The sequence below is a fragment of the Pygocentrus nattereri genome, chromosome 5, assembly GCF_015220715.1.
Source record: "Pygocentrus nattereri isolate fPygNat1 chromosome 5, fPygNat1.pri, whole genome shotgun sequence".
Classification (NCBI taxonomy): Eukaryota; Metazoa; Chordata; class Actinopteri; order Characiformes; family Serrasalmidae; genus Pygocentrus; species Pygocentrus nattereri.
In genome coordinates, this window is record NC_051215.1 from 47,900,199 (window position 1) to 47,926,175 (window position 25,977).

Consider the following 25,977-nt stretch of genomic DNA (forward strand, 5'->3'; position numbering starts at 1 on the left):
CATCACTGTTTTTTCACAAAAAGAATTTGGGAATCTGGATAAAGTAAACACTGAAGAAACTGAAACGCCTTTGGTCCAGCTCTTTATTCAACCCCAACTGTTTAGCTATCTGTCAAGTTGTGCTAAGCTACAGGCAATAAGGACAGAATAGTGGCAATACCAAAGGACATTATGTTACTACAGAAGATGAGCAGATTCAGCTACTTGCATGAAAGCATAACAGGTGGAGATTAATTTTGATTGTATCTCATTGTAACAAATGTAATTGTGATTGATATGATATCAGCTCTGCACCTCAGCTTTTACAACATTCAGTAATTCCAAAATAACTGTTGAGAAGCTATGCTTGATGTTTTATTTTTATGCATTTAAAAAAAGGTATAAAAAAATTCAAAATCCCCAGAATTTCTATATTCATTTAGCTGTTATTATTTTAAAGTATGCATTGTAAAAACATTGTTTCTGGGGGTTTTGTAACAAAAAACATGCTTACTGAGAGCCATGCCAGCGTGTGAAAAGACACGAGAGAAAAGCAACAAGAGAGAAATGTAGAATTACTTTTATTTAATGAATTTTAACAGATTTCAAGAAAATTCCAGCATGCAATCAATAGAAATTAATTAAAATAATCAGAATTTCACCACCAACAAAAACATCCAAATGAACAACAGTGTTTTCATATCATATTATAATTGTTTTTCCTATAAATTCATGTTTTGTTTGTTGATGGTAACAATCTAATCATCTTAAATTAACAGACCTTAAACCTGCGCATTAATTATTTGTCAACTGAAATGATAGCTCACTAACTCTGCAGAGAAAACAGATAATTTCTCATGAATTCTGACAGCACTTGAAGAAAACATAAAATAAAAATATATTCTGCGATTATAAAATAAGATCAAGTTATGCTTTTCCATGCAAAAAGAAAGAGAAATTCAAATAGTATACCAGTAAAACATTTGTCTGAATGAATATCACCTTATGTTATGTTCTCTCTGCTCTTCTACTTCTAAAAATTTTAATAATTTCATGCATTCATTCATACGTTCCAGACTACAGTATACTACAAAAAGGGATTTCTGTTAGCAGATTTTGCAATGCAGTCTCCAGTTCACTCATTCTTTGCTCATTTTCAAACAGCTCATAGTTGTAGTAGCTGTGATTGGAAGCATCCAGCATCGTGCGAATCTTCTGGAAAAGGATTTCCACCTGAGTGCGGTCTTCTGGCTTCCTGTTATTGAAGACATGATACCGCCTTCCACAAGCAGATATCAGGCCTTTCAGGTCAGGTCCAGCCTCGTCTACATAGGTATCCACTGTCTTGTTGTCAAACTCAAGATCATCTCCACGGGTGAACAACACAATCATGTGCTTGTGCACTTCATCACCAAAGGCCTTCTGGAAGTTCTTGACAGTGTCTTTCTCCTCTTGAGTGAAACGTCTCAAATCAATCACAAGAAGAAAGGCATGAGGACCAGGAGCAGCCAGCCGAACACCCTTCACAGTCTCTCTGATTATAAAGTCTTTACTCAAGTTTGTGTCATACAAACCAGGGGTGTCAATGACTGTAATATTTTGGCCATTGATCACTCTTTTTTCAGCTGAGCAATAAGTGGTAACAGAGGTGGCTCTGGGCTCAGACCTGAACACTTTGTCACCCAGAATGGTGTTACCTACAGCGCTTTTGCCAACCCCGGTCTTGCCCAGTAGGACCAAACGCCACGGTTCCCTACCTGAAAGATCAAACAAACATTAGAAATTAAAACAAACACTAGAAACAGTCACGAAAGCCACTACAATTCCTATTTGTCACGTTGTCACATTGTGACTTAATTTAATAGTCTGATGATCTTTGAACATAACAAATAATTCATCTTCTTCATCTTATATAACCTGGACAAAATAAACAAGAGGGCGTTATGTTTCCTGCTAGACTATTAAATGGTAATGTTTGGGCTATTTACATCAACAGAGATATCGCTGAAGGGTTTTGCTCCTTCCTCCCCTCCCAAGTTCACAGCAACAGGAAATGTGAAATGTGATTCGACAACAATGCCTGCTTTAATCAACACAGTTGATCAACAAATGAAGATTTCACACAAAAACAAGAACTAAAAAATGCTTTACTTGAATGGGACTTAAACTGAAAGTGCTATGTGAGTATCCAATACGCTGACAAAAATAGGTGTTCAAATTATTTGAACAACTAAGTCAACAGTTTGCATGAATCGTTTTAACCAATTTTTTAAGTATATTGAACTTGTCTAGATCACTTAAAATGTACTTGAATTAATTATCACAGAGTAATAAAAAAAATCACTTTGTTAAGTCAACTTTATTTCTCAAAACGTTTGGGGCAATTGACTGAAGTTTTGCAATAAATACAACTAAATTAAATCAAAATAAGTGTGTGTGTGTATATATATATATATATATATATATATATATATATATATATATCAGTTCTCAAACCTAGGATGCCACATCTAGCACATTTATTATGATTGAAAAAATCTTAGGCAGCAAAAAAAACTTACATATGCCATGCAATTCCCAGAACCAATTTAGACAAAAATTCATATCTTCAGAACACTTTAAGCCACAGACGTGATGCACATTCAGCACCATTCAGCAGACCTGCCCCTAACTAGCTACCATCAGTGAATTCAGCTAGGAAAATCACCTGATATTCCTGATATTATTGCTTTGTCTTTAGCCGTCATATTCCAACAAAGGGTTTAAATGAATCTTAATGATTAGTGCTGCACGTTTAAACTGCTAAAACATCAAATATATGACTGAATAAAAAAATCAGTCCAGGTCAGAAACAAGAGAGCAAGGTGTCTGGTAACAGCTGGTTTTTCAGAGAGAACACCTTCAGAGAACGTTTCAGACGATGAAGTTCCAGGAAGAGCTTCTGAAGCACTTCAAAAGTATTTTATTTATTTATTTATTTGCTTCAAATACATTGTACATTAAATCGTACTCTAAGTTTTTCAACCACTAAGCCAATATGTGGACTATAAGTGGGCCTCAAAGCATCTTCTAGTGTGATTTTAACAGAGGAGAGCAGATCAAATGAAAGAAATAGAATATTTTTGCATCAGCCTTAAAGGATTAAGCTCTACTTATTTGAATCTTCTTAGTCTTCTGGATTCAGTATGTTTTATAATTAAACTATCAGTGACAGAAAGGAAGAAAGTTGGACTAAGATAACTCAAGTAAAAACAAAATGCTGTTTGTAAATGATGAATTAATTTATTGAAGGAAAAAAGCGGTTCAGCCCGACATGGCCCGATGTGAAATAATATTTGCTCCTTCGCTTGTAAATCAAACTATTAACCTAATTCAATTGAATATTGAGTTCAGTTTCACTGGCCACTCCCAGGCATGATTACTGCCAGACCTGGGGAATCTAAAGATCACCGTCTGGCAATGTGAAGCAGGTCAGAATGTCTCAAAAAGCACCATATGATGTTACGTTCTAAAGAAATTCATATCCAGGTACAAAACAAAGTCACTGAAATCTACCAGGCTGGAAAGGAGACAAAGCCATTGATAGGGGGCAGTTGTGGGCTGGAGGTTAGGGAACTGGCCCTGTGACCGGAAGGTTGCCAGTTCGATCCCCAGCACCGACAGTCCATGACCAAGGTGTCCTTGAGCAAGACACCTAACCCCCAATTGCTTCCCGGGCGCCGTGGATAGGGCTGCTCACTGCCCCCTAGTATGTGTGTTCACTAGTGTGTATGTGGTGTTTCACTTCTGTTTTGGCAAAAATTTCTTTGATCCACCAAAACAAAGTTTGCTTAAATCCAGTGTGGGAGTAACTGGTGATAATTGCTTAACACATGCAATGCATAAGAAATCCAGGTCCAGGCAGATGTTTGAGTTGATGCTGATGTTGGTTATTTATTTTAAACAAAAAAGAAACAAAATAAAAGGTATCTAATGAATTGCCTTTGTTAGCCTAACAAACAAACAACTAAGGTGCACCACATGGTTAAAGACTGTATCAGCTGGTACCAGCACCCCCCAGAGGCCAGGTAGACCAGTCCATTAATGCATTTGGAACTCCCCCTCTACCTGTAGAGGGAGCACAGTCTTAGAAGCAGATAATAATAGTGATAACAAAACAAATGAAATTAAATTAAATAACACAAATCAAACTAAGTGCAAAAATGGCTCCTACATACCGGCCCCTAATTATTGCCTATGCAACAATTACTAAATGCAAATGAGTAGGAGCCCAATACTTCTAAATTAAACGTTTAATCTAGACAACATAATTGAGTGTATATGTAAAGTTCTGATGCTCATCTTTGTTAAGTAGATTCCGTGCCCTCCAATACCAGGCATAACTTTGTAACTGGTCTTTCCAGGATGCCAGTTTTTGTCTTCAACTTTACTGTCCTTACTAAGCCCTTTAAGTCAGGATGAACTTCCAGAACTCTTCCAAGGGGCCAGGACCCACGGGGAGCTGTGCTGTCCACCACCATCACAATGTCCCCTTTCTGGAACCCTTTTTTGACGGCAAACCACTTTTGACGTTCTTGTTGCAGCGCCAGGTACTCCTGTGTCCACCTCTTCCAAAATAGATCAGCCAAATACTGGACATGTTTCCATTTACGTCTAGCATAAATATCTGACTTCAAAAACAATCCTGGTGGAAGAACAGGATTTGACTTGAGCAGAAGAATGTGGTTGGGAGTTAATGGTTCCAGATCCTGCTTATCGTCCGACACTGTGCTAAGAGGACGGCTATTCAGAATGGCTTCAATTTCACATAGCAACGTGTTTAAACTTTCATCGTCAAGGGTTTGCTGATGTAAGATAGAGCAAATAATTTGTCTCACCATTCGGATCAGCCTTTCCCAAGCCCCACCGTGATGTGAAGCTGATGGGGAATTAAAACTCCACTGCACTCCTTTCTGTAGCATGATCTTTTCAATCTTACCGTGGTTCCAAGATGACAATGACCTCTGAAGTTCCTTTTTAGCACCAACAAGATTAGTTCCATTTTCTGAACGAATGTGGGTTACTTGACCCCTTCTGCTTATGAATCTTCTTAGTGCATTAATGCAGGAGTCAGTGTCCAAAGAATGAGCCATCTCCAAATGTACTGCTCTACTTGACATGCAGGTAAATAACACTCCATATCTTTTGACATGGGCTCTTCCCCTTTTTGTCTCAAAGGGTCCGAAGTAATCCACCCCTACATTACTGAAGGGAGGAAGGTCAGCTCTTACCCTTTCCTTGGGAAGGTCAGCCATCTTTTGTTCCCCAAACTTTCCTCGGACACGTTTGCACACTACACATTGGGAAATGACTTTTCGAGCTGCAGAATTGGCATTTACCACCCAAAATCTCTTTCTGAGTTGTGAGAGCATGTGATTTCTGCCAGCATGTCCTAACCTTTCATGTATGTCACGTAGGATGAGCGTAGAAACATGATGATGTTTTGGCAAAATCATTGGACGCTTAGTTTCTTCAGGCATAGCAGACCTCTGTAAACGCCCACCTACTCTTAAAACCTCATCTTTCAGCACTGGGTCTAGTTTGTGGAGGCTGCTCCTTTTGTTTAGACCTTTACTGGTTGCCAATCTCAGTTTCTCCATTTCGTCTGAATAGGTCTGTTTCTGGCAGAACACGATAATAGCTTTCTCTGCTGTCAGAATGTCCTCCAATGTTATGGACTGTCCAGTTTGAGCTCTCTGCACTTTGCTCTGGTTCCTGGTGTGACTGCGTGTACAAGGAGAAGTTTGGTTCACTTTCCTTTTTTCACAGTTTTCCTGAAGAATGCTCTTTACCTTTAAGTACCACGCCACTGCTCTCTTTAACTTGGTCCAACTGGAAAAGTGAGTGAGTAGCTGGTTTGTAGGATTTTTATTTTCAATGACAGAACTGTACGCTGTCGAGTTTCTTTTGATCTCAAGATCATCTTGCGATAGCTTGAATGACTCCATGGGATACTGAGGCCAATCCTCTTCTGTCCTCCACAGAAACACTGGCCCATGGATCCATTCCTTACATTTCACAAACGTTTTGCCACTCACGCCTCTTGACGCCATGTCTGCCGGATTCAGCTTTGTTCCGACATATTTCCATTGTGACAGCCCGGTGTTCTCTCTTATGATTGAGATCCTATTGGCAACAAATGTTCTGAATCTGGTATCTACATTTGCAATATATTTCAGAACAGATTGGCTGTCCGTCCAAAATGTTGAGGCACTGAGTTTTAGCTGCAACTCTTTCTTTAACATTCTGTCCATTTTTACAGCAAGCACAGCTGCAGTAAGCTCCATACGTGGAATTGTTATTTGCTTGAGAGGAGCAACTCTAGCTTTGCCAAGGACAAAAGCCACATGCACGGCGTTGTTATTAGAGGTGAGTCTTAAGTAGCTTACTGTACCATATCCGTGTTCGCTGGCATCAGAAAAATGATGTAACTGTGCCTGTATAGGTGCTCCAAATGCGCTTGGTTTTACACAGTGTGGCACCGCAAACTCTTCCAGCATACAAAGATCAGACATCCATCTTCTCCATTTGTCAGAAGCAGCTTGAGGTATTTCCACATCCCAGGCATGTTTTGTCCTGCAGAGCTCCTGAAGTAGTAATTTTGCAGTAAGAGTGAAAGGGCTCAAAAAGCCAAGTGGATCATAAATGGAACTCACCATTGATAAAATGTTTCTTCTTGTGTGAGGTCTGCTTTTAACAGTGATGTTGAATTTGAAAGCATCGGTTTCCACACACCATAACAATCCAAGTGCTCTTTCCATTGGGAGCTTGTCTCTGTCCAAATCCAATTTCTTTACTTCATTGGCTCGGTCTCCCTCTGATATGGAGGACAGAACTGCATGACTGTTGCTAATCCATTTCGTTAGATGAAATCCCCCCTTTTCACACAGTGCAGTTATGTCTTTCACAAAGACCTCTGCATCCTGTTCCGTGGCCAAAGATTGAAGGAAATCATCAACATAGAAGTTGTTCTCCACTGCGTTTGCCACCTCTGGCCTGAAACTGCATCTGTGGTCTTTGGCAGTTTGTCTCAATGCAAAATTTGCACAACTAGGAGATGACACTGCACCAAAAATATGTACCAGCATTCTGTGTTCAACTGGAGATACTCCAACATCTCCTCCAGGCCACCATAAGAATCGCATAAAATCTACATGACAACTTGACACTTTAACTTGATGGAACATGGTTTTTATATCTGCCATCACTGCTACAGGCTCCAGACGGAACCTTGTGATTACTCCAAAAAGTGTACTTGTCAAATCCGGACCCTGCAGAAGTTCGGAATTCAGTGATGTACCTTTGAATGCTGCTCCACAATCAAAAACCACTCTAAGGGTTCCTTTCTTTGGATGATGGACACCATGATGTGGGATGTACCAGACTTTACCATCCTCTCCTTCAAGCTGATGTTGTGGAACTATTTCAGCATGTCCTCTACTGATCACTTCTGTGAGGTATTCAATGTATTCAGACCTGAACACTTCATCTCTCATGAACCTTTTCCTCAGGCTCAAGAGACGCTGCTCTGCAATCTGACGATTGTTAAGCATAATTGGCTTTTCTTTCCTAAAAGGTAAGTGAAGGCTATAATGACCATCCTGTAGCTTCACTGATGTTTCTGCAATTTCCATGAATCTTCTATCTTCAACTGACATTTCTAATTGGTCTACAGAGGAGTTCTCAGGGAAATCATGATTATATTGTTGAATCAACAGTTCTTCCAATGAGATTTTGTTTACAGTAACATAAGGACAGCCACTCTTGTCAGTACTGTTACTGTCTTTCGCTGGTCCATTAATAACCCACCCTAATTGGGTTCTTACAGCATATGGACCGTTTCCACTGCTGTTGATTACTTCCCAGGGTTCTATGGCTTTGGGATTGTTGCTTCCTATCAACAACTCCACACTGGCTTTGATCTGGGGAATCTTGATTTCCTTTAAGTGAGGCCATTTGGACAGTTGACTTGAGCTGGGTATGTTGTGTGTGTCCACTGGCATGTTCTTTTGTGTGAAGACCTCTGGTAAGTCAATGTAGTTATCTCCATCCAAAGCAGACACTTCAAGTCCATTGATGACGTAACACTGCACAGATTTTTCTTGACTCATTGTTCTAAGCAGAATGTTTGTTTTTCTTCCTGTCATGTTAAGCTTGTTCATAAGGTTTTCTGTGCAAAAGGTTGCAGAGCTACCTGGATCTAGAAAGGCGTATGTGTGAATGATTTGAGTCCCTTTAGAACATTTTACCTTCACAGGAACGATGGATAATGTGCAGTCTGAGTAATTTTGAGAGCTGCCGGCCCCACTGTGCTCATCCACATGGAGAGAAACCTGAGCACTGCTGACTGGTGTTTGCATTGGTTGTTCGATTTTCTTTCCTTTAATGTGAAGAACACTACGATGCTGCTGATTGCACATATTGCAGGTATGACGACTGGAACAGTTTTTACTTAAACGTCCAGGTCTTTTAAGACATCCAAAGCAGATTCCATTCTGCCGTAAGAAGGCTATCTTCTGCTTGTGCAGCTGCTTATCGAATGATGAACATGATGCCAACTCATGACTACCACTGCAGAACAGACATATGATTAGTGGTTGCCAGTTTCTGGATCTTTGCTGCTTTGTTTCTATGTTTACGCTTGTAGCGAAACTGTCCTTTGGTTTGAGTCTCAGTGGTGCTTTGGGTTTTCCTTTGTTACAGCCTGACTCTTGAATATCACCAAACACTGGGTGTGATATGATGCTAGTTTGTTTCTCTAAGAAGCAGACGAGATCAGCCATTTTGACTCTGCTGCCACGCTTTTCTTGCAGGTCACATGCCTTTGTATGCCACCTTTCTCTGAGCTTATACGGGAGTTTTAGTGAAATAGCTCTCAAGTTGGAACTTATATCTAATTCTTCCATATTTCTGCCATAGCATTGCAACACCCTCTGAGAAACAATGTGAATTCCTTCAAAGCACTAGGATCTTCTGCTTTAATGACTGGCCATGACAACACAAGTTCAATATAAGCACATGATATTTTGTACTCATTACCAAAGTGCTCCTTGAGTAATTTCTTTGCCTTGATGTAACCTGTACTCGGGGACAGGTGTTGGCAACTTCGAATTAGGTCTTGTGCTTGACCCTTGGTGTACTGGATAAGAAACTGCAATCTTTCTTGGTTGTTGTCAGTTTTACTCTCAATCATTTGTTCAAAGGAATGAATAAAGGTCTTGTACTGAAGAATATTACCATCAAAAACTTGAATTTCCAGCTTTGGCAAAGAGGAGAGGAGTTGTTGCTTTGCAAGAATGTTTGTCAAATCATTCTGTTTTTGAAGTATATGGTAAAGGCTGTCATTTTGAAGTTGATGATGCATGTTTGGTTGAGCTGCGTTTGGAGAGATTGGCTGTTCAGAGGGCTGTGAGTTCTGCTGATGCCGACCTTGGGTTTGAACAGTGTTGCTGATTGGATCAAACTGCATTGAGTTGGGTGATACAGGAAACTGTACATGGACCCCTTCCCTAGGTCGAACAATTGGAGAAGTAATGGTGTTGAACTGCATTTCTTCCAGGTAGTCATTCATTGCATCGGTTGATGGAGAGTTCACGTTGCCATTTTCTGCCTTTTTAAGATAATCAATTTTAGCGTTTGTGGCTGCTATTTCGGATTGAAGTTCTAAAGTCTCTCTCCTTTTTCTGAGTTCTTCACTTTGTTTTTGAAGCTCCTCCTGCTGCTCCTCCAATGCATGTTTTTGAGACAGTGCAACTGCTTTAGTCATTAATGCTGCCCTCTCTGCCTCAGCACAGATACGTGCAGAAGCTGTAGATGATCCATTACTGTGTGTGCTTGATCTTCCAGATCTGCTGGACCTTTTGCTCACAGATGAAACTATTGAAGCATTATCATCTGAAGTTGTATGTTTCAAATCTGAAGATGTAATTTGAGCACCATTGGGGGAAACAGGATTTTCCATTGCAGATAACCATTTGGTAACACTGGACAGAAAAGCATTTACTTGTTCCAATTTTGGTTGGTACCAAGTGTTCACATCCTCCATCTTTTCTTCTTCACTCAACAATTGTAGATACAACTCATGGTGAGATTTAAACTCAGCAAGCATTTCATTGAATTTTGTCATATTTGCTTTAACTTCATCCACATATGCAACATCCACCATCAGTACATTGATTATGTTCATTCTCCGAGTGATATGGGACATTTTGCCAGCTCTGGAGGCCTTTAACTTTGCTGTTTCATTCAAATCCTTGCAAACAGTGCCTGTGGAGGCTTCTGAGTCAGAGGCAGCCATTCTGCTTCACAAAGCTTGTTTCCTTTCCAATAGAAACAGTTTTGTCCAATACTCAGAAATGCACACTTTAGGTTAACTACTTTGTTTGTTTGTTGTTTACAAAGCACACAATAGAGCCTATGTTCCACTTCAAAGAGCTCATTATCCACAGTACTACTTCAATGTTAATGATTCCACTTATTTCTTCTAAAAGTCCACTTTAAATATACACATAATGAACTTACTGGTGAAGCACTTGAAGACTTTCAGGATCTTGATTGGAGTGTCCAACTTGCTTGATGTGTTGTCTCATGAAATCCACAGCCATGGTCTTTAACTTTTTGTTTTGGCAAAAAGTTCTTTGATCCACCAAAACAAAGTTTGCTTAAATCCAGTGTGGGAGTAACTGGTGATAATTGCTTAACACATGCAATGCATAAGAAATCCAGGTCCAGGCAGATGTTTGAGTTGATGCTGATGTTGGTTATTTATAATTAACAAAAAAGAAACAAAATAAAAGGTATCTAATGAATTGCCTTTGTTAGCCTAACAAACAAACAACTAAGGTGCACCACATGGTTAAAGACTGTATCAGCTGGTACCAGCACCCCCCAGAGGCCAGGTAGACCAGTCCATTAATGCATTTGGAACTCCCCCTCTACCTGTAGAGGGAGCACAGTCTTAGAAGCAGATAATAATAGTGATAACAAAACAAATGAAATTAAATTAAATAACACAAATCAAACTAAGTGCAAAAATGGCTCCTACAACTTCACTAGATGGGTTAAATGCGGAGGTGGAATTTCCCCGGTTGTGGGATTAAAAAAGTATCACTTAACTTAATGAGCTTCTGGAACTCCAGCGAACCACAGTGAGAGCCACTGTCCACAAATGGAGAAACCTTGGAACAGTGGTGAACCTTCCCAGCAGTGACTGACCTACCAGTAGCACGTTGATGAGTCATCCGGGAGGTCACAAAAAAATCCAGGTAAACATCTAAAGAACTGCAAGTCTCACTTGCTTCAGTTAAGGCCAATGTCCACAAGTCCACAATTAGAAAGACACTGGGCAAAATAGGGCATCCATATTAGAGTTTCAAGGCGCAAACCACTGCTGACCAAACAGAACGCAAAGGCTCATCTTGCATTTGCCAAAAAACTTCTAAATGATTGCTCCATGATTTTTGGGATAATATTGTGTGGACTGATAAATCAAAGGTAGAACTTTCTGGAACACATGGGTCCCGTTACATCTGGCATAAGGCTAACAGCACATTCCAACATAAGAACATCATACCAACAGTCAAACCTGGTGGTGGTAGTGTGATGTTTTGGAGCTGCTTCACTTCTGCAGCACCTGGACAACTTGTCATAATTGATGGAACCGTGAATTCTGTTCTCCGTCAGAGAATGCTGAAGGAGAATATCTGCAAATGTTACATTGCAGTGTTACTGACAAAGAGGGCACAACCCGTTATTAGGTTTAGGAGGCACTTTTTTCACATGGCTGATATAGGCTTTTCATAAATCTTTATCTTCAGTTAACTGAATAATCATTTAAAAGCTGTGTGTTGTGTTTATTTTACATTAAAATTAGTTGGATGATCTGAAACATTTAAATGTGATAATTTATAAAAAGAGAAATCGGGTGACGGGCAGTAACAAAAATAAAAGAGAATACTTGTGTTCAATATACGAAAATATAATTACTACTGTAAGTGTAACGATTGGCTCCTCCCACTCCATGTGCTTTTCTGTTTTGGTTTAGTAACTCCGCCCTGATTGTTTTCACCTGACCCTCCATTTCCCTGTGTATTTAAGCCCTGTGTTTGCCCCTTGTGTTCGCCTGTCTTTTGTATTGGTCTTTGTTTGACGTATCGGTCTCTGTTGGATGTTTGTATCTCTGTGTTGGTAGTACTCTGGTTTGTTATGTCTGCCCCCCGATCTATCCGTGTTGGCTACATGAACCTGGACAGTCTTGATCACGACCCTGGATTTGCCCCTAATAAATCTCGCTTATCTCAGCACATGTGTCCGTCTCCTGGCTCCACATTACTGTAATAATAATTACTGCAAAATGAAGTGCGATGTTCTTTTCACACAACATGTTAATGAAAATCTAATTTTGGCCCAAAACACAACAAATCATTATTTGAAAAAAGACATAACTACACCTACGCAAGTAACACTCAGGATGAAAAATAATGTACTCATAATTCAGTAATTCTATGTAAAGCTATTCTATTTCCTCTTTAAAGCATATCTTCAGAATAAAATGTAAAAAGTAATTTTGAGAGTACAACTACAATACAATTCCTTAAGTAGTAGGTATCTGATTTTTAAGTATTATATTCTTCTGTTTATGTAAAGCTGCATGTGACTTTACAGTAAAAATGTAGATGAAGTAACAATAATAATTTACATGTTTATCTTCAGAAGATGCATGTTTATTGCTGTGAGCAGTTTTCATCAAATCATTCATAAACTGGCCTATAGGCAAGTGTGACGATGCTTCGCTGAACTCTGTGAGGTGACACAAAGTCACTGGGTAGGTTGTGACTGCACGGTGAAAGAGAGACGAGTTTGCAGGTGGAAAAGTGCTGACAGTGAGTGATTTCTAAATGAGAAAAACAGACACAAAAAACTGTACAAACCAAAGTAAACAATAGTTAAAAATAAAAGTAAAACCCTGACTTACAGTACAAGTATATTTAGTTCCATGGAACTATATTTTCAGTTAGCTCTACTCATCTCCCTTAGCTTACTTTCTCTGCCTGAGGTGTGCACCATCGAGCTAGCCTTCCTCCCCTACTAACACTCTCCCATACCTCTTATATAATAAGCCCCATCCCTGTATCACCTGAGCTGAACCATTCCACTCCACAGGGATGTTGCTTTCCTAAAAGAGTGGGTGAGTACAAACAACACAGTCTAAAAGCAAACAATATCATAAGGCTTTAGTAAGTTACCAATACGAGTACTTAGAATACAGTGAGCATGTTCCTTAACTTGTCTCTATTTCTCTTATAGGTTCTAGGTTGCAGACATTACCCCTACCATGAGCTGGCTGTGGGCCCTCCGGGGCACTCATGTGTGATCTCAGGCTGTTCTGCCTCCGTTGTACTGGTTCTGCAAGGGAACAAACTGGTATACAACCCCATTTCCAAAAATGTTAGGACACTGCGCAAAATGGAAATAAAAACAAAACACAAATCATGTAAATCCTATATTTAATTGAAAATAGTATAAACACATCAAATGTTGAAACTGAGAAATGTAATTGTTTTTTGAAAAATCTATGCCCATTTCGAGATTGATGCCAGCAACAAGTTCCAAAAAAGTTGTGACAGGGGCAAGAAACGACTGGCAAAATTGTGTAGTGCTAAAAAAAAAGTAATGGTTAATTGGCAACAGGTCAGTAACATAACTAGGTATAAAAAAAGCATCTCAGAGAGGCTGAGTCTTTCAGAAGTAATGATGTGAAAGACTGCACATGCAAATAGTGCGTGCAACAATTCCAGAATAATGTTTTCAATGTAAAAAGGTCCTCACGCCCTCACTACGTCGCATCCAATCATCAACAGCGGGGATTCCAGAAGAGCGAGCAGTCCATGGAGCTAAGGAGGGCTGGTATCCCAGCATACACTGAAACTGAGTCAGTCTGGTAGTAGAATTTACCAGAGAGTTTTGTGCGATTTAAGCCCAAATGAGATATTGTGACCACTCGGAGGGATACTTATGGCAACTTGCCCAGTTCCTGGTTTACCCTCTCACACTGACCATTACAAGTGGGATGATAGCCAGAAGTTAAACTAATATTAACTCCTAAATGTTCGAAAAAGCCTTCCAGACTCTGGAAGTAAACTGGGGTCCCCTATCCGACAACACATCCTCAGGTATACCAAAACTGCGAAATACGTGTTCGAATAGAGCTTGGGCTGTAGAGCAGTGGGCAGTGAAGGGAAGGGAATAAACTTAACTCCCTGAGAAAACCTATCAACCACAGTGAGGATAGAAGTAAAGCTGTTAGAAGGAGGTAGATCTGTGACAAAATCTATTGCGATGTAAGGGCGCTCAGGGACAGGGAGTGGAACAAGTTTGCCAGCTGGGAGAGTTCTAGGGATTTTACACTGGGTGCAAACAGGGCATGAGGAGACAAAAGAGTGAACATCACTCCTTAGACTATCCCACCAATAACGAGTGGAGATTAATTGTAGGGTACGTGTTTCGCCCGGGTGACCAGAAGTCAAAGAAGAATGAGCCCAAGTAATGAGACGGTTACGAAATTGCGGAGGAACAAATAGCTTACCCGGAGGAGTGCCCTCTGGGGGAGTTCGATGAGCGTTTACCTGTTGTATCTGCTCTTTGAACTCCCACTGAATGACAGCGATCTGGACAGTAGGAGGAAGGATGCGCTCCGGATCGGAGTTCTCCTCCTCATTTACGGCGAAAATACGAGATAAGGCATCAGCCTTAGTGTTACGTTGACCAGGACGGAAAGAAATAGAAAAAAAAGCGTGAAAAGAAAAGAGACCAACGAGCTTGCCTGGAGTTAAGGCGTTTGGCGGATTTAAGATACTCAAGGTTCTTGTGATCAGTGAGAACAGTAAAAGGGTGTGCAGCACCCTCTAACCAATGGCGCCATTCTTCTAATGCCAGTTTTACTGCTAGAAGTTCCCTATCACCTATCCCATAATTATGTTCTACCGGTGATAACTTCCGAGAGAAGAAAGCCACGGGATGGAGCTTAAGAGGGATACCGGAGCGCTGGGACAGAACAGCACCAACCCCAGTGTTAGAAGCGTCCACTTCCACAACGAAAGGTTTCTCAGGGTCGGGGTGTTTGAGGATAGGTGCCATAGAAAACGCGAGTTTAAGGGCATCAAATGCACCCTGAGCGGAATCAGACCACGAGAGCTTTTTAGGGGATCCCTTCAAGAGGGCAGTGAGAGGAACGGCCGTAGAGCTTAAGTTGCGGATGTATCGCCGATAAAAATGAGCAAACCCCAGAAACCGTTGAAACTCCTTAACGGAGCCAGGCTTGGGCCAGTTAGTGACTGCGGAAACTTTATCGTCACTCATCAAAACACCAGACGAACTGATGACGTAACCTAGGAAGGATACCCTCTGTAAGTGAAACTCACATTTCTCTGCTTTAGCATACAGGTTATTCTCTTGGAGTTTGAGAAGAACTTGGCGAACGTGATTTACATGTGATGAGAAGTCTGGTGAAAAGATTAATATGTCATCTATGAAAACAACAACGAATTTATTAAAAAAATCACGAAAAACGTCATTCATAAAAGCCTGGAAAACGGAAGGAGCGGTGGAAAGGCCGTAGCTCATAACCAGGTATTCATAGTGGCCGCGTGTAGTTGTGAAAGCTGTTTTCCACTCGTCCCCTTCCCTGATACGCACTAGGTTGTATGCACTACGTAGGTCGAGTTTGGTAAAGTAAGACGTACCCCTGAGTTGTTCAAGAGCTACGGGAATCAATGGAAGAGGGTAGGCATATTTTTTCGTGATATCGTTAAGCCCCCGGTAATCTATGCATGGTCTGAGCCCACCATCTTTCTTTTTAATGAAAAAAAACCCAGACCCAACGGGTGACTTAGATGGACGGATGTATCCCTGAGCTAGTGCTTCAGTGACCTAGGCATCCATGGCTTTCTCTTCTTCAAGAGTTAGGGGATAGACACGGGATTTAGGCAGAATGGCTCCCTCGACGAAGTCAATAGCACAATCATACGGGCGGTGAGGTGGGAGTTTGGTGGCTTTGACGGGGCTAAAGACTTCAAGGAAATCAGAGTATTCAGGAGGGATGACAACAGGGTTCATTGAATCGGGACTCTCTATAGTGGTAGAGGAGAGAGCGATGTGGCCAGGGAAAAGGCAGTTCTCGAAACAAAAAGGGGACCAGGAAACTATTTCCCGAGAATGCCAGAAAATAACAGGATCATGGCGTTCTAGCCAGGGGAAACCTAATACTAAGGGGAAATCAGTGGAGGGTAAAACAAAAAAGGAAATCTCCTCAGAGTGTAGTGCACTAGCTTGGAGGGTAACAGGGAGAGTCTGTAGGGTTATTGGGACACAGCCGAGGGGTTTGCCGTCCAGCGCGAGAGCACGGAGTGGGGTGCGTAGTTCTTCTGTAGGAACTCCCAGTCGCTGAATCAAGTCGGTACAGATGAAATTTCCCTCGGCTCTGGAATCTATTAGGGCTGGAACAGAGAGAGAGAGTGTTTGGTAGGTAATCAACATATCCAGAACTAGAGCCCGTGAGACCAATCCTTTGGTGGGGACACTGATCGCGTTAGCGCACGGAGTAAACCCCACGCGCTGTCCCCAAGAAGATACCGAGGAAAGTGGTGGACGACGTCTGCAGGTAGCCTTCACGTGTCCGGACCCTCCACAATACAGGCACAGATGGTTCAGGAATCTGCGTTGGCGTTCCTCCGGCGTAAGATGGGTCCGATCAGAGGACATAGGTGACTCAGAAGTAGAAGCAGAAGGTAGAACAGGAAGAACAGTAGAAGGAAGCAAAGGCAGAGCAGGTTGGGAAACAGACCGAGAGGATGTATTGGGTCGATTACCACGGGAAGGATTTCGGCGAGATAACAATTGGTCGATACGGATAGCCAGAGAAAGGAGTTGGTCCAGTTTGAGGCCGTCATCCGTGCAAGCAAGCTCAGACTGGACCCGTGAGTTAAGACCATCACGAAATACGGTAAGTAGGGCTGGTTCATTCCAACCGCTACCCGCAGCTAGAGTTCGGAAGCGTAAGGCATACTCAGAAACAGAACTAGAGCCCTGTTGAAGGGAAAGAAGTTGCTCCCCACAGGACTGTCCTTCATGGGCGTGGTCAAAAATTAAACGAAATTGGCAAAGGAAGTCAGAATAGGAAAGAGTTTGGAGAAAAGACCAACTTGCAGTTGCCCAGTCTAATGCTTTACCTATTAAACGAGAGATTATAAATGCAATTTTAGACTGGTCGGTACTCGGTGGGGAATTACTAAAATAAACCGAGCACTGGAGAATGAAACCACTGCACTTATTAGGGTTACCATCATAAGGCTCCGGTTTACAGATAGGGAAAAAGTGACCAGAAGCTACAGAAACAGAACCTACTGTTTGGTCATGCAAGTAGGACTGGAGATTAGTGGTGAGAGATTGTAAACCAGCAAAGATTTGAGTGAGCTGAACGCTCTGGTGGTTTTGCCAGTTAGTTAACTCACCCAAATCTCAGCATCTTCATCTTCGCCACCTCCAGCTCAGCCTCCTGTCTTTTAGACAGAGCCACAGTCTCCAAACCAAACATCATAGCAGGACGCACTACTGTCTTGTAAACCTTCCCTTTCACTCTTGCTGCTATCCTTCTGTCACACATCAGCCCTGACACCCGTCTCCACCCACTCCATCCAGCCTGCACCCTTTTCTTCACCTCTTTTCTGCACTGTCCATTGCTCTGGATGGTTGACCCAAGATATTTGAAGTCATCCACCTTTACGACCTCTACTCCTTGCATCTTCACCTTTCCACCTGCCTCCCTCTCATTCACACACATGTATTCCGTCTATGCTGCCATCTACACTGGAGATCAAAATTAGAGAACAACACACAATTTCCTAAATGTGAAGGTCACGGTGAAGGTCGTATGTGAATTTGTACTAACATTAGTAAAAGAGCAGCATTTTAAGCTTATTTCATGAGTATATATTCTAATGCACAGTATAAAAAAACTTAACTGAAAAAGAACACTGATCAAATTTAGAGAACTTTCAGATAACTGCAAGTTATAGGTGTTAATCTGGCACTTGGTGCTAATTTCCTTAATTATCTTACAAACCCTATTTAACTGGCGGTCTAACTTTCCAGTTTTCACTGACTTTGCAAGATGATGAGCTGTTCCAAAGTGACTGAAACCCTCCAGCAGTAGGTTGTCCAGATAAAATCCCAAGGGGTGACCCTATCAGCCATAGCAAGAGAAGTTGGTTGTTCCAAGTCTGTGATTCATCTTTACAACATCACAAACTCATTCAAGTCCCCCAAGAAGGCTGGTCACCCATGAAAGACAAATGCAAATCGGTTCAACGCTGCAGCTGTCATTGCTCGCCAGTTCAGCTCTGAACAGGGTAAGGAACTGTCTCATCATACAGTGTTTTGATGTTTAAGAGCATTTGGACTGAAAACCCACTCTGCAGTGACCAAACCTGTCATTAGCAGAAAGAATCAAAAGGCTAGACTAACCTTTGCTGAGGAGCATGTTGTGTGGTTAGAGAAGTGGTCCAGAGTTCACTTTAGTGATGAAAGCAAGTTTAATTTATTTGGGTCTGATGGGAAACATTATGTTCGTCGACAGTTGTGCAGTAGACCAGTTTATGTGTATGTGTATGTATAAATAGTGCTAGTTGTTGTTCTGGTTCAGGGCCTGAATGGCTTTAGCTCATCACCACTTGTTGTAGACTACACGTCAGGGAGCTCCATTTGAATAATGCACTGAGCTGGTCGCTCCATTCTCTGGAGAGCTCATCTATCCTTCTTGGTGCTGTTCCCAAACCTGGCTGTCATGCTTCCATTCAGGATGCTCTCAGTGGTGCAGGTGTAAATGTTCTTTAACACTGTGGAAGACAGTTTAAAGTCTCTAGAGCATCTAAGGTGGTAAAGACATTCCCTGCAGGCACATGACATTAATTTGATGTCAGAAAGACGTTGGACTCCAACGTTGGACAGACATTGAATTTTGGTCGAAAAAGAAAATCGGACTGAAACTGAACCCAGACATTGGTTTGACATCAACCCCTGACGTTGGTGAAACGTTGAATTTTAGTTGAAAAAGAAAATCGGACTGACGCCGAACCCCAACATCTGCTTGACCTCAACCCCCGACATTGGACAGACATTGAATTTTTGGTTGAAAATGAAAATCAGGCTGACGCTGGAACCCAATGTTGGCTCTACACCAATGTCAGACAGAGCATTTGGGTGCTTTGCTCAAGGGCACTAAATTTGTCAATAGGAGTCTGGAACTGAACTGCCAAACCTTCGATTAGTGAACAACCTGGTCTATCACCTGAGCTATGGCTGCCCCAACCTAGCTGTTGCCCCTTAATGCTTTCCTGAAAACGTCACCTAAAAAAAAAAAAAAAAAATTACAAACATACACAAAAAATAAACACAAAGCAACAACTCAAACGCTTCTTTTTCAGGCTGTTCGGACTGACGTCAAAACCCAACGTTATTGAACGACTTGAATTCAACCTAATTTCAACCATGAATTCAAACATGCTTACATATGATATTCATTATATCATCCATCCATCCATCCATCCATCCATCCATCCATCCATCCATTATCTTCCGCTTCTCCGGGGTTCGGGTCGTGGGGGCAGAATCCTAAGCAATGAGTCCCAGACCTCCCTTTCCCCAGCCACTTCCACTAGCTCTCCAAAGGGGGATTCCGAGGCGCTCCCAGGCCAGCTGGGTGATATAGTCATGCCAGCGTGTCCAATACCAATAAACCAATACCAATAAACCACTTGCTTATTTATCTTTCAAAGACACAAAAAACAGTTAAATTGAAGAAATATTGTGCTCCTAACTGTTTTGGGTTGGACATGTAGCTCCCACTGCCAAACTGTCCAGGGGCTTGTTAAAGGTGGTCTGCCATGGAACAGGAAATATGTTCTGGTCCTTGCTGTACCACTTTTTCACAGTTTTTGACAGACTACAATCAGAGGAACCAAAAAAGAAAAGCCAAACATTGTAATGGACCATGGCATATGGAGCAAGTAAGTAATTAGCCCAAGCAATATATATATATATATATATATATATATATATATATATATATGCAATGCAAAAAATTAGGATTATTAACAATATATTAAGTATGTGTAACTACCCACACTCAAAGTTGATGCAAATTGGAAATCAAAACACATTTTTCTTTCTTAACGTGACATATTTCTGAGTGAAACATTTCTGAAATATGATTCAGTAACAGCTGAAAACTTTAAGATTTTTTTTCTTTCAAATACATAGACAGGCTAAATGCTGAGTAGCAGGCTAGCCTGTTAGCATCTAAGACTTGCACTTTTGAGCGAGAGATGCACTGTGTGTATAACTGTGTATGTCTCTCCTTTACCAGCTAATTTATATATTCATATCAGCAGCTAAAATATATAAATATATAATTTATATTTCATGTTCACTGATATTCATCACATGTAACAAGAGCCGGCCCCCACATATCACTGTATTGAAAATTTCCCAAAAATGACATTTTCAGGCAAAACTGTTTAAAAGACCTAGTAGTGCAAGAAGATTTAACTTAATGGGAGGCTGCGAGATCACCCCACTTCTTCTTAGCCACATGTGCTCTTCAGACAGTTGAAGTGAGATTCATGTATTAATCAGCAAGGGCCTGTCTCATCACAGCTATAGTCGCCCTGTAAGATTGAACCAGATAGTGAGGAAGATGATGACTGGCCTGCACCGCCACCATGGCCAGACAACTGAGAGGATGTGCCACCACCTAGCAACCTGCCTCTCTCTGAACGCCTTGACCAGATGATGCATGAGCTTCAAGTCCTCAAGAATGAGACTCTAGCAAGTAAACAAGGTATGACATCCACAGAGAGACCATCCACACAAATTCTAGTCTAAGGGAAATACCATACCAGTGGGACGCCTCACCCTTTTCCAGTATCAACTAAGATCACCCTATAACACTATTGGACCTGTCCAGGGTGTATCCTGCCTTCCGCCCAACGACTGCTGGGATAGGCTCCAGCACCCCCCTGACCCTGAGGGAGAAGCGGATTAGAAAATGTTTGTGTGTGTGTGTGTGTGGTCTCTATTGGTAACCATTAAGCTAATTCCCATTAGGAGGCAAAAACCATTAGGTTTTAATCCTAATGGTTCTAATGGTCTTTATTCAGCAGGGGTTATTGTTGTGCTGCCAGCTTGCAAAATATAACACAGTTGTGTGATGTTGACTTTGAAGCAAGCATGTGCTTATTTCCCACAAGTTTTAAGGACCGTATAAAGTGTTAATGTAGCATTAAACTTACCTACATCACAATCTAATGAAGGCACTTGTTAATCTCAACCTTACTGATCTTTTTCATGCTGTTCTGTTCACTCAGGAACATTACTGTGGCTTTTACTTCAAGCCCACAGTGTCTAGTTAACACTGTGACTTCTCAGTTAGCAAAATTTATCTGGCCCACTTTTGGGCCTCATCTTTGGTTTTGGTTTGGCCCAGTGCTGGCTGGGTCCTCAGCCCATATCTGGTCCATATAGCATAAAACAGGGGTGGCCAACTCGCGGCCCGCCAGCTGCATGCAGCTCTTTGCCTGCACATGCTTGCATCCTATCAATTGGCCAACCCTGGTGTAAAACAAGAAGAACTAATTGCCAACACACTATAAAATTAGTACAACTAACAGATGTAGCCCAACTGTGGCCCATATACTGTAAATTGATTTGAACTAATAAATGTGGTCCAGATCTGGCAAACATACTGTAAAATGGGTAGAACTAAGGGTTCTGGTCCAGCTCTGGCCCATCTACTGTAGTATATATAAAGGTGTGGACCAGATTTGGTTTATATATACAGCAAAGTAAGAAATTCATTGTACAGTGTAACTGCCTGTTCTGCTGTGCATATAAGAACTAAACTCTTGAATCTTGAATATGGCACACAGATATGGCTGAGTACCCACTTTAGTCCCCAGCCAGGTGTGGCCCTGCAAGATGTCACATTCATTTGTTGCAGATCATGCAAAATATTAGTAATATCTGTGAGTTTATTAGTAATGTTTCTTCTTAATAATCAAAAGGTGTAAAAAGCCATTTTAGATGGCTGTGCCTGTGGCCCTCTTCCTTCATCCACATTGTTCAGCCATAACATTCACGCTAGAACTGGCCCTTAATCGTAAATATGACTCAAAACCATACCCAGCTGTCCAGCATCTGGCTAATATCTATTTGGAAGTCAGCGAACACTCACGGATGTAATCCAGAATCTGCTGTCTGAGTTAGAGCCAACAACATGTCACAGTCTATTGATGTTAGAATTTGGTTTTGTGAAGGTTAAAACTCTGACCCCATGACCTAAAACCAACTTTGGCATAAGACATGTGGAAGACATTGGATTTTGGTTTAAGCCCACAAAATTATAAATGTCTAATGATGTTAAAATATCATGTCAAATTAACACTAAGATTATGACTATAAATAGACGTTGGGTTTTGATCACCATACCGCACGACTACAGGTCAGTATTCTATGTCACTATGATGCTGTCAGTGTTCTACAGGGTGAGTCAAAAGACACAGGACACCGTTTTATTTCAGAAATGAAAGGGAAAATGACAGATCTGAACACCCCAGCAAGTAATGGGTGAGGGGGGCTATCTTTTAGGCTGTGTCTGGAACATGACCATCGTCTTGAAAGCCACCATATTGGATCAAGGGCAAGTTTTTCCAATGGGAAGCTGGTCATGTAACATATCAAAGAAGACCAGAAGTGTCTCAGAAATTGATTGCCACAATCAGATTTGTAATATCTCTTGAGGTTCAAAAGTTATCACCAAAAAAATCCCTGGTGCTGAACACAGAGCTGAAGGCGCAGGATCCAGTCGTTATGAACCCGCATGAGAATCTCTGGAGAAATGCTGTCACAAGCCTCCACGACGCGGTGCTGAAGGTGGTGTTTGTTGCTGTGATTGGTGTCGTGATTCTGTACAATCTCAGTACATTTACCTCATCTATTCCTGTGTATGTACACTTGTAAAGTAGTAGAACAATCCCATGAGATTTAATGCAGTAATGTAGTCATTGTTTCAGTGCCGTCACCCAGACTGTTTTGCAGAGCTGAAGGTATTACATGATATGAGATGTAGTAAGTGGGGGAAAAAGATGGAAAGAAGCAAGCTTGCATTTTACAGCCCTGATACCATTTATTTTCACTGTAATTCCTGCGTGTAACATCATCCTGCTCCTGACCACTAACAGACATAACAGCCAAGAAACACAGTAGAAACAAGTGAATTAGTATTTTACAGAACTAAAACCACATAATAAAACTACTGCTTTGTTTTTGGGCTAATAATCCTAATATTATTGCCCTTTTGATTGATTAAAGTTTATTACTGTTATTTTTCCACATTATTATCTATGGGTCATCACTACAGTTACTGACTTATTATTTACTATGAGCTAGGTAAGTTCAACTTGTTACCATTATTTTACTGTTTGATTACTGACCATCACTACAATGAATAACTTCTTCTTTTTTAATGACTAACAAATCTGCAGATCATTTTTAGGTAAATACAACTTGTAACCTTTATTTTACTATCTTATTACAAATTTGTCACCACTACAAACATCAGTTTATTATTCATTATGAACTGAAAAATAAGCAACTAATATTTTGGTAAGTACAACTTGTTACCATGATTCTAGAATTTTATTCCTGAGTTGTTACCGCTACAATTACCATTTTATTATTTCATAACAACTATGAAATTGACATTTAATTTATGGATAAATACAACTCATTACCACAAAGCTACCATAACATTACTCTCTGATTACCGATCTGTAAAGTGCTATAAAGTGTTATAAGTCAAATAAGTTCCCAAAGAAATCATATTTTTCCAGATTTAACAATATTTTACCATGATCAACATTACATTTATATCTGCATCTATACTGTAGACATTGTGATCTCTGGTTTTCATCAAAACCACATTAAAGAAATCCAAGTCAGTAACAGCTGATTATTGATTAGTAATGTCAGAGAAGCAATAAAAAGAGAAAGTGTGATGTAAATTAATATTTTTGTTTTTTTTTTTTTTTTAAAAAGCTTAGATATCAAAATAAAATGTGGCAATACCAAAGGACATTATGTTACTACAGAAGATGAGCAGATTCAGCTACTTGCATGAAAGCATAACAGGTGGAGATTAATTTTGATTGTCTCTAATTGTAACAAATGTAATTGTGATTGATATGATATCAGCTCTGCACCTCGGCTTTTACAACATTCAGTAATTCCAAAATAACTGTTGAGAAGCTGTGCTTGATGTTTTATTTTTATGCATTTAAAAAACAGGGTATGAAAAAATTCAAAATCCCCAGAATTTTAGTCTTTCTATATTAATTTTGCTGTTATTATTTTTAAAGTTAAAAAACATGCTTACTGAGAGCCATGCCAGCGTGTGAAAAGACACGAGAGAAAAGCAACAAGAGAGAAATGTAGAATTACTTTTATTTAATGAATTTTAACAGATTTCAAGAAAATTCCAGCATGCAATTAATAGCAATTAATTAAAATAATCAGAATTTCTCCAACAACAAAAACATCCAAATGAACAACAGTGTTTTCATATTATAATTGTTTTTCCTATAAATTCATGTTTTGTTTGTTGATGGTAACAATCTAATCATCTTAAATTAACAGACCTTAAACCTGCGCATTAATTATTTGTCAACTGAAATGATAGCTCACTAACTCTGCAGAGAAAACAGATAATTTCTCATGAATTCTGACAGCACTTGAAGAAAACATAAAATTAAAATATATTCTGCGATTATAAAATAAGATCAAGTTATGCTTTTCCATGCAAAAAGAAAGAGAAATTCAAATAGTATACCAGTAAAACATTTGTCTGAATGAATATCACCTTATGTTACGTTTTCTCTGCTCTTCTACTTCTAAAAATTTTAATAATTTCATGCATTCATTCATATGTTCCAGACTACAGTATACTACAAAAAGGGATCTGTTGTTGCAGTTTTCGCAATTTAGCCTCCAGTTCACTCATTCTTTGCTCACTTTCAAACAGCTCATAGTTGTAGTAGCTGTGATTGGAAGCATCCAGCATCGTGCGAATCTTCTGGAAAAGGATTTCCACCTGAGTGCGGTCTTCTGTCTTCCTGTTATTGAAGACATGATACCGCCTTCCACAAGCAGATATCAGGCCTTTCAGGTCAGGTCCAGCCTCGTCTACATAGGTATCCACTGTCTTGTTGTCATACTCAAGATCATCTCCACGGGTGAACAACACAATCATGTGCTTGTGCACTCCATCACCAAAGGCCTTCTGGAAGTTCTTGACAGTGTCTTTCTCCTCTTGAGTGAAACGTCTCACATCAATCACAAGAAGAAAGGCATGAGGACCAGGAGCAGCCAGCCGAACACCCTTCACAGCCTCTTTGATTATGAAGTCATTACTCATGTTTGTGTCATACAAACCAGGGGTGTCAATGACTGTAATCTTTTGGCCATTGATCACTCTTTTTTCAGCTGAGCAATAAGTGGTAACAGAGGTGGCTCTGGACTCAGACTTGAACACTTTGTCACCCAGAATGGTGTTACCTACAGAGCTTTTGCCAACCCCGGTCTTGCCCAGTAGGACCAAACGCCACGGTTCCTTACCTGAAAGATCAAACAAAGATTAGAAACTCAAACAAACATTAGAAACAGTCACGAAAACCACTACAATTCCTATTTGTCACATTGACACATTGTGACTTAATTTAATAGTCTGATGATCTTTAAACATAACAAATAATTCATCTTCTTCATCTTATATTGCCAGATTGCTACGGTTGTGGTTAAGAGTATCTGCTGAATGCAAACTACTGAAATTTTAAACTCACCACTGGAAGCCAT

The 25,977-nt window shown here is 40.5% G+C and overlaps 1 protein-coding gene across 1 annotated transcript; it reads right to left on the reverse strand.

Annotated features, from left to right (window-relative positions):
* Positions 1-1,056: 1,056 nt before the first annotated feature.
* LOC108434757 lies at positions 1,057-25,977 on the reverse strand. Its single transcript, XM_037538671.1, has 5 exons — positions 25,965-25,977; positions 25,075-25,740; positions 15,001-15,542; positions 14,603-14,765; positions 1,057-1,736 (listed from the first exon to the last, which is right to left on the reverse strand). Exons 1-5 carry the CDS (start codon positions 25,975-25,977, stop codon positions 1,057-1,059), a joined length of 2,064 nt encoding a protein of 687 aa, XP_037394568.1.

What these genes read in the sequence shown, in the direction of transcription:
- LOC108434757 (XM_037538671.1), bottom strand. An exon ending in GCAACAACAGATCCCTTTTT is followed by an intron (nt 15,543 to 25,074) that starts GTAGTATACTGT and finishes TTGTTTTCATAG; the next exon opens with ATGACATATTAATCTTTTCA. An exon ending in CCCAGAGGGCACTCCTCCGG is followed by an intron (nt 1,737 to 14,602) that starts GTAAGCTATTTG and finishes TTGATCTTTCAG; the next exon opens with GTAGGGAACCGTGGCGTTTG.